The sequence below is a fragment of the Otolemur garnettii genome, unplaced genomic scaffold (genome assembly GCF_000181295.1).
Source record: "Otolemur garnettii isolate 467f Iridium unplaced genomic scaffold, OtoGar3 scaffold00022, whole genome shotgun sequence".
In the NCBI taxonomy this organism is placed as follows: Eukaryota; Metazoa; Chordata; class Mammalia; order Primates; family Galagidae; genus Otolemur; species Otolemur garnettii.
In genome coordinates, this window is record NW_003852417.1 from 16,116,212 (window position 1) to 16,126,010 (window position 9,799).

General features: G+C 46.6%; 1 protein-coding gene and 1 non-coding gene across 2 annotated transcripts in view; both read left to right on the top strand.

Moving 5' to 3' along the window:
- The window catches only part of EFR3B (EFR3 homolog B), a 92,792-nt gene that overhangs the window by 22,803 nt on the left and 60,190 nt on the right, over positions 1 to 9,799 (top strand). The window contains exon 2 of the mRNA XM_003787441.2: positions 8,899 to 8,975. Coding sequence (XP_003787489.1) covers positions 8,899 to 8,975 — 77 coding nt within the window. The remainder of the gene's footprint in view (positions 1 to 8,898; positions 8,976 to 9,799) is intronic.
- On the top strand, positions 2,764 to 2,870 carry LOC111724376. The gene has a single exon (XR_002772678.1). It is a non-coding gene; the product is annotated as a U6 spliceosomal RNA (small nuclear RNA).

Here is a 9,799-nt window from a genome sequence, read left to right on the forward strand (position 1 = left end):
TGGTGTTATCATAGCTCACAGCAACCTCAAACTCTTTGGCTCAAGCAATCCTCATGTCTCAGCTTCCCAAATAGCTGGGACTACAGGTGCCCATCACAATGACTGGCTAGTTTTTCTATTTTTAGTAGAAATAGGGTCTTGCTCTTGCTCAAAGTTGGTCTCCAACTCCTGAGCTCAAGCAATCCACCTCCCTCAGCCTCCCAGAGTGCTAGGATTACAGGCGTGAGCCACTGTGCCCGGCCCTGACACTCTGTGTTATTCTATCTTGCCTTCTTTCTCCTAAGTTGGGAAAGAGATTTCAATAACAATTACCATAGTGATACTGGTGATGATGGTGATGATGATGATGAAAGCTAACCATTATTAAGGGCGTATTATGTGCCAGGAAGTTCTAAAAACCTTGACTCATGTTAATTTATCTAGTCTTCACCACAGCCCGGTGGGCCAGATCCTCTTATTCCCATTTTACAAATGAGAAGGGAGAGCTTCTGTGCTTTACCTAAGTTTGTGCAGTTTGTCAGAGTAGGAACTGGGGTTTGAAGCCAGGCTTTCTGGCTCCTGAAAATGGTGAAATTTTTCCTGTTGTTAGTGGTCCCAAGGGAGAAAATGAAAAAAAATTCTATTTATTTTTATCTATTATTTGGTTGAAGAGCCGTTACCAAAGCCCGTGGAAGCCTATAGTTAGTAAAAAATTGAAGCCCTGACATTAAATCAATTGGACACCCTTTCTTGCTTTTTAAATCCCTATCCTCAATTAAGTGGAAATCAGATTAACCAAGATTGGCTGGAAAGTAGTAAGAGTCTTAGAAGCTCACCAGCTCAGAAAGGTCAGGCTACTGACAGCTACTGGTTTGTCTATGATTCAGACAAGTCTCACCCAAACCGTCTCCCTGGGGAGAATCCAGCTGCTATTTGATGTTACTCCTAGTCAGATCTGTCGGGAAACTTGAACCCTGCCTCCTTCCCAAATTCATTTTCATCAGCACCTCCTCTTGATCTCTTCAAGATTCAATCCCTGAATCTTCCCCAGACAAAAAGAGATGGCTCCTAGCCCCTGTAGACGTGCCGCTCTACTGCACACCAGTCCTGCAGCCACACGGCAGGTGCCATTTGATTTCCTTATCACCAGTAAAACAAAACCAGGCCCTGCCTGTATGATTCCCAGCTTTAATTACCGGAGGCAAATTGCTGCGTCACTCAGAATAATGAAAAATTGGAAACAACAGGGAATGCTTACATAAATCAGGGTCTAGTCAAAAGGTAGAATAATAAGTAGCCATTAAAATGAAGTTTCAAAAAATATTTCATAGACAAGTAAATGCCCACAATATAAGAAGAAGAAAATAGCTTTTAATACTGTGCTGTAGGATGCCAATTTTATGCATATATTTCCAAAATATGCATAAACACAGAAACAAAAACTAGAACAAATACACTAACATTTTAATGGTTATCTCCAAGTTACATGATTACAAGTGATGCTTATATTTATTTTCATTTTTTCCTGTTTTACAAAGTTATCCCCATGAGCATGTATTTCTGTTCAAATCAGAAGTAAGGAAAAAGGGGGAAAAGAGAAGAGGGAAACTCTTTGGTTTTCTTAAGTTTTTCCTCGTTGAAGAGCTGTTGATTCTTCATTTTACGGGATCACCAGTACTCACCAGCTCTCTCCACCCCTAGGGGTCCAGCTAAGGTCCCGCTTCTTCCAGGAAGTCTTCCTGGATTCATTGAGCTCAAAGACTTCTTCAGTTTTATGGACTCCTTAGTCTCATTGTGACACATCATTGACTTTAGTGTAGGTCTTGTGTCCCCAACTACAGAGTAGGTTCCTCGATGGCAGAGCCTGTGTATTTTAAACTTCCTTCTCTTCCCCACACCACCCAGCAAGTCCTGTGCAAACTGTTAGAGTTCAGCTGATGTCAGTTGAACACAAGGCCTGGTCCTCATGGGAGGCACATGAGTTGGACGCACCTCTCTCTCTGAACTTTGTTCCATTTCCTCCAATTCATCTAAAAGGGGTGTCTGTGCCATTAGCCCTGGCTTAAACTGTATTGTAGATTGTTTAAAAAGAATTCCGTTTGCTTTGGTAGGAACGATCGAGTCCAGCCCTTGTCTTCACAAGGAGACTGTAAAGCAGAGAAAATAAATATGGTCTATTTTGAGCAAAACGGCATTTTTCTTGGTGAATGGGGATAATGGAGTTGATGTTTATAAAAAGGAAACCAAGGGCAGGGAGAGGCGGTGACTTCCCTGGGTTTCATGCTGATCAAAGGCAGGTGAAGTCACATGTCACACAAGCTTTCCTCGGGTCCTGCTGGGCTCAGGATACCATATCGAGGTCAGAAGAAAATGAGACCCGAGGAATTTACAGTTTATCTAGAGGGAAGAGAAGATGAGTCATGGAAATAACTTGGCCTGAACAAGCAGTGGTAGAAGATTACATAAGGAATACAGTGCAAAGGACAGGCCGGGGTGCAGCTGGCAGAGGGTGAGTGACGTCTGCGGAGGGCTTCCATTACACAGCAGGTGTCATGTCCACCAGGCCCCCACCTACATGGCTCTGACTCTCCTGCCCCTTCACCATCCCTGTCACCCAAACATCCTCTCACCAATAGCTGTGGGGCTCTGCCATTCTCCTCTAAAGACCTCCCAGCCCTTTTCACTCTGGACTCTGAAGTGGCCCTAGACCATTGGAAAAGGGCTGTTCCAGGAGGCAGAGCATGGTAAGAGGACCACTTGCAGTGAGAAAGACTTAAAAGTCTTGTGCTCGCTTCGGCAGCACGTATACTAGGATTGGAACAATACAGAGAAGATTAGCATGGCCCATGCACAAGGATGACACACAAATTCGTGAAGCATTCCATATTTTAAAAAAATAAATTAAATAAATGAATAAATAAAAGTCTTTTGGGACATCCCTTGTTAAATATTCAATTGAAGGGTTGGCATTTAATGCAATAGTGAGCCACACTCCTGCTTGACAGTGAACCACACTAAACCAAGGATTTGCCCTAAAGCTACATATAGAATGAATTGAATCAAGAGATGGGACAGTTGGCCAGGTTTATAAGGACTGGGCATCAGGTGTGGAGGAGGCTTCCAACTCAGTGGCTGTGGCAAAGGAGAGCACAGGATGGACTTGAGATACTGCTGGGGATATATTTTTGGGCAACAGATGGGAGAATTAGGGGAGCCTCATGGCAGTTACATGCTGTGTGACTTTGGACAGGCCACATAACCTCTCTGATCCTGCCTCTTTTTCTGTAAAATGAGAGTAATAGAACCCAGCTTACCGGGATGTTGCAAGTATTATATGAAATATTTGAAAAGCATATGGCCTAGTAGTGCTTAGCACTACTTTTGTTAGTAAACCCCGAATTATTTTTTAGATGTTGAAGATCAGCACGAGGAAAGGAAGGAATCCAAAAGTTAACATCATATCTCAATGGGCGGGGCTGGCAGGCGATGCTGGGATAGTAATGGGGAATTTAGGGGAAGGGGCCTAGAGTTTTAAATGCATGATATGTTTATGTTTACCTTTTGAGACTTTATTTCAAACCTTCCTGGGTGGTAGGGAGCTCTGATCAAGGGGACCGACCACTCAGTTAAGGGAAGATGATCAGGCAAGGAGAGCAAAGAGAAACGGGGCTGCAGTGCACAGGAGTCACGGGGACACACTACTGCTGGCAGCCCAGCTGAGAGGTCCTGAGTCTCCATGGGGAGCTGCCAGCAGCTGTGAGATCTGCTATCACATGCTGGGCAGCCAAAGAGCTAGGCCAGCACTTCTCACCCTGGCTGTACACCAGAGTCACAGTGGAGCATTTTAAACACCTCTGACCCATCTTCAGGACACAAGGGCACGCTGATAAACAGTCAGGATTAAGGACCCCTGGCCAAGCCAAGAGCCAGCAAGGGGGCTGGGAGAGTCCGGACAAGGCAGGCAGAGGGCCAGCATGTGGCATGGGAGAAGTAGAAGGAACCCCGACCCCAGGCTCCCTGCTGTCAGACATGTCTGCCCTGGGGAAAGACTGGACTCAGGGAGCTGGGATTCCGGCTACAGGTGGTGGCAGCCCTAGAAGATGGGCTGGGCACCAGGTTCAGGAGTGGAAACCAAGGATTCTACAACAGGAACTTATCCCTGGGGTCGCCCTAGATGCATTCTCTTGCAAGTACCCAGAGATCTTTTGCTAAATGCCTTGAAATTCATGATTGCTTTTCAGTTCAATCATACTGTCATTCCTTCATTCAACAAATATGTGTGAGCACCCCCTACCACCAACACTCCTGGGTTGGACCCTGTCCCAGCCCCGGCATGCAGCATGGACAAGCAGAGGTCCCACTCTAGAGGAGCTCACTTTCACGTAGGGAGGCAGTATAAACACAGATGAAATGTGTCAGTTGGTAGAAAGTGCTATGAAAAGGAATAAATCAGGCCAGAAAATTAAAGAGAAGTGCTGGGTAGGGAACCTCTTTCCAGCTAGGTGGAAGTTGGGCAGAGACAGTTGGGAAATAAGAGTGGGAGCCCAGAAGATATTGGGAAGAACATTCTGGATGAACATTCAGTGCAAAGGCCCTGAGGCAGGGTCCTGCAAGGAGGCCCCTGTGGTCAGGGCAGAATGAGCCACAGAGGAATCACACATTAGTGAAGGTAACATATCACTCTTCCCTGTCTTTCTTAAAATAGGTATAAAAATGTCAGGTAAGGCAGGTCCTTGTGGCAGAAGACGATTCTTTATAAGTCTGCCCTCGAGTTTCTGGGATTGGATATGCCAGTTGCGATCCCCAGAGAGTAAGAGAAGACTACAGTGGAAAGCACGTGTCTCTTAGAAATAAAATGGCTCAGAATTAAATGAGTCTTTTATAAGCATATAGCTATGAGTTAAAGTCTACCCGCTTCTGTACTAACGTTAAGAATAAATACCCTCAAAAGTAAGATTAAAGGAATACGTGTGTAAAAGTGTGTTACTTAATCTCATTACGATGATCTGTTTTTAATTTCTTTTTTATGTTTTCTGGGTTTCTTCCTCACTAGGTTTTGTAGCTACTTTGGATTCACCTTCTTTGGGTTGGCAGCTTTCCAAAGGTGCTTGTGGGTGCCAGCACCCCAGAGGCTGGGTGGGGTGCTCCCCACCAAAGCCCTCCTGGCTCTTTGCCTAATCAGAGAGGGGAATTTTTATCACCTGCTCTCAGTTCTGATTACCCGCCCGGGAAGTGTGGATGGGCCTTTCTGTCCTCTGGCTGAGATTCCAAAAAAAAATCTCTTTGGCTATGGAATAAGTTCCATTCTAAAGCAGAGCAGATAAGATGGTAAAGTAATAGTTTTAGGTTTGTTTTTCCTAGTGATTGTTTCTCATTTTTCTTTCCTCCAGTAGGGATATAATCTGCCCTGTGGCTCTATAGTTACCCACCACATCCTCTTTTGAAATCGGCTCTGTGGTATATTGCTTCAAACAAACAAAAAACTATTAACTTTTTTTATACCCCTCCCCCCAGAAAAAGGCTATTATTTTTTCCTCTTTACCTTATTTTCCTCAAAACTAGGTTTGTAAAGAGTTAAAAACAAATGATACTCCAGAGCCCGATATAGTATTGAGGAACAGTTTATAGACACTTGTATACTGGTTTCCTCAAATAAACACCCTGACACCCAAGTGTCTTTAAGGTTCTACTGTTAGGGATTATTTTCTTTGGCATTAAGACTTATTGAAAAAATACATATACCCTGCAGAAGACTATCAGCTGCCAGTATCTCAAGGGTTAAATAAATAATCAGATCACTGAAGTAGTAGGGGATTTGGGTTTTTAAGGGAGTGCTAATAAGAACATGTTTCCTGACCAAAGTAAGCACCCTGTAGGCGCCAAATGTCTTCTCTTAAAGGACGTCGGTGGGAGAGAAATAAGGACAAAGGTGAAAAGCTTTACAGAAAAGCAGCTGGCAGAGGGAAAGGAACGGACAACCATCTGGGAGGCTCTGCCTTTTGTCCCTCTTTCCCCGTTTTCCCTGAGCAGGTGGACCCTCTCTCACAGCATCAGTGGTCATATCCAGACAGGGACCTTCAGAGGTTCAGCCCTGGTCTTCCTCACGAGCCTTCGCCCTCCTCACCAACCACCTGCTGGATGATCCCATCCAGCTGTTCCCACTGCTCCTCCGCAGCCGCCTCTGTGTTCCCCATGCTGCTCTCTAGATACTGCCTGAAGACCCGCAGGCGTCCGTCCTCCTCCTGCTCCTGAGTCTCACTTGATTCTGCCCCTTCTTTTCCTGTCTTAACAACATCAGCTGGTTCAGACATTTGTTCCCCAGCCTTGGGTGATTCACTCACACATCCCTCTGCCTGAAATCCCTGAGTCTGGTCCCATCTTACCTGCTACCTCTGAATGGGTTGATACTGTCAGCCTCTGCTAGGGAGCCTCCCAGAGCTCCCTGCTCATTTGTGCAAAACGAAACTCTTCAGCCTGTCTGAAGCCATCCTTAGTCGGGCCTCACCCTGCTCTTGTGTCTTTCCTTCAAGGTGTTGGGAAGGGAGGAGGAGGCAATGGGATGCATTATCCCATTCAACCCTCACCACAGCGCCCTGGGCAGGGACCTTTATCCCCTTCTTTTTTTGCACAAGGAAACTTGGATTTGGGTTAAGTAACTTATTCAAAATCATTAAGTAAGAAATTAGAAGAGCTAGGATTTCATCCTAAGCTTGTTTGACTTCTGATCCCAAATTCTTAGCCATCGTGCTCTGGTGGTTTGCAGACTCACAGTGGAGCACCTGGGGGCCTGGAGGACATGCAGAGTCAGGCCTGACCCCAGACCTGCTCAATCAGAATTTGCATTTTAACCAGATCCCCAAGTGCCTCACAGGTACCTCTCTTTCTGTGTGTTCCTGTAGCCTTTAGTTCCCTTGCTCTGTGATAATCTCAGTGGTAACTCATCTCTGCCTAGAGTAGTTATTAAGAAAATGGCCTTCTTAAGAAAATTAAGAAGTTTCTCCATGTTTCAATTTCCTCACTCCCTTAAAATGCAAAGGACTATGTTACTATTCTAGAGATGCTGATGAAGGAGGTTGCTGGGAGAGTGTAGAGCGAGTCCTGCTTGGCACTTTGGAAGAAACATCCTGACAGCCGCTCCAGGCAGAGAACCCTGGGCTTCAAGGCCCAAGGGGAACGTGTCCCTCAGGAACTGTCCTGTCTGGAGAAATAACCCCAAGAGCTGACCTGCCAGAGCCCAACACCTCCTTCCTGGAAGGGGCAGGGCAGGGATGCAGAGATGCCAGAAGTGAGGTAGGGCGGCCAGACTGGAACTGGAGAGCCTGAGTTTGCTGCTGGCCCACTCACTGGCCATTCCCTGCCTGGTGGCAGGCACTGGTGGCTGAGGGGCACACAGCTATCCCTGCGGTAGGGGCATCACAAATTCTGCTGGCCTTTGGCTTCGCTGAAGACATATTCCCCAGTACCCACACCAACCCTAGAACAAAAATCGCTTCTCTTGCCTCCTCCTGATGGTGCCCGCCCCACACCCCTCTCAAAGAGCTGCCTTTCTTACCCTGCCTAAGCCTCTTTGTGTGATTAAAGTAATTCCCACTAAAGGAATTCATTCTTTTCTGAATGACCCTTAGGCTTAATCTTCCCAAGATGCATTTGCATTTCAAGTAGAGAAGTGCTCTTAGAAACAGAATTCATTTTTAATTGATAGAATGAAGGGGCACTGATTTGGGGGAGGGCTTTCTTCAGGCCCCTCCCTGACATCCTCCTCGCCCCACTTCACCCTGCGAATGACGAGTAGAGCTGGGATGTGTAGAATAATGGTTCTCATTCCTTTTTAATGAAAACTTTTTATGGCAGGACCCAGAGTCATCAACTTTTAATTTTGCCAAAGTTGTGTTATCATTGATTTCCTAAAACCATTGCTTCGCAGCACCAAAAGATGAGGAAAGAAGTCTTCTGAACGGAATAAACTCACCTTTATAAAATCTTACCCCATGGTTCTTAGTTTTATCATTTTGCCACAGATTGGTGAAAACCTCACCAGGAGGCTGGCATTTCAGAACCATAAACCACCTCTAAAATGCTGCTGTTTTCAAATACCGGGTCATACTACATTAAAGATGCATTTTCAACTGTTAATAATTAATGGTGACGTTAATTTATCATAGTTTCACGTAACATCCTATAATGGAAGTGGCCCCAGGAGACAGGCTGGTAGAAGGAGATTGAGGAGCAGAGAAGAAAGTTGGGAGTGAATGGAGGTGGGTAGGGCAGAGCAGCGGCTCCTGACAGTGGTGACGACCCTATAGTCCTGTCCCAGAAGTGTGTGCTGTGCAGGTGCGTGTGTGCACATGTGTGTCTATGTGTGTGTGTAGCAGTGGAATGTGAGGGTGGCCCCCGACCTGATGTCTGCTCCCACACACAACACCTCAAAATGCTCTGTGGCCTGGCTTCACCCATGCATGTGTATCTGTGCCTGACTCCCAAGCAACAGATGTGAAACAAGATGGCAGATGTCATGAATGTGGGGGTAGGGAAGCGACGAGAGATGCCAGCCCCAGGGGACGACGAGGCCTTGACACTCCAAGGGGGACCATAAGCTACCCCTCTGGTTCCCAGGTCTCCTTAGGCTGACCAGGAGATGCTTGGGTTTGTTCATGGGTTTATAAAGGGTTAGAAACAAACAAACGATACTCCAGAGCCCAATATAGTGTCATAGCACAGTTTGCAGACACTTGTATACTGGTTTCCTCAAATAAATACCCTGACACCCAAGTGTCTTTGAGGTTCCACTATTAGAGATTATTTTCTTTGGCATCAAGACTTATTTAAAAAATGCATATACCCTGCAAAAGACTATTTATCAGCTGCCAGCATCTTAATGGGGTAGGCTTTGCTCATGGGTTTCTCTCGTTCCCATTCCAGGTGTGTGTGGCTGCTGCGGCGCTCTACGCCCCAGGTACAAAAGGCTGGTTGACAACATCTTCCCTGAGGATCCAGAGGTGGGTCTCATCTCTGGCAGACATCATGGCTCTTCCCATCTAGCTGTGCCTCTGAGGGCTGCTGGGTGGGGGAATGCATTTTTAAATAATGCCGGGGCCCACTGGGCCTTTTCAGACAAACTGAGACCTCAGCCGCAGCCCTGGGTAGTGGCGAGAGACTACCAAGGGACACCAGGGATGAGGAAGATGTTTGGATCCCTCAGAAGTCAGGATCTCCAGGAGGCAGTTACAAGTTGGGTTTGGCCTGCTTTGGGCCATTACGGCCCAACTGAGACATCTTTCCCACACCCATCTCCCTGGGTGATGGTGCCTTGACCTGCAGACACTCTGGATGGTGAGACTTCCTTCCTGTTTAGTGTGAGCACTCGCCTATCTTGGGTTTGCTCAGGAGCCTACAGCTCTCCCCAGATCCGACTGCGGTCTGCCGTGTCTGGGGTGCACAGACCATGGGAGCCTTGGCTCCTTGGCTTCCATGCTGCCACTCTACCCTCCAGGCTGCTTCCCAGGTTGTGGTCTGAGAAACATCAGGGTCTGATGTAACCTGACTTACTCTATGGGAATCAATGGCCACTTCTTGATGGGCAGGCAAAGAATCTTGTTTCTAACATCCTCTGGAGAATTCTCTAAAAGCTACACAGCTGCCTTCTTCCTGCGTGTGTCTTGGTGCCAGATATCTAGAATGTTTTAATTCTGAGTCACTTTTTTTTTGAGACAGAGCCTCAAGCTGTCCCCCTGGGCAGAGTGCTGTGGCATTACAGCTCACAGCAACCTCCAACGCCTGGGCTCAAGCGAGTCTCCTGCCTCTGCCTCCCAAGTAGCTGGGA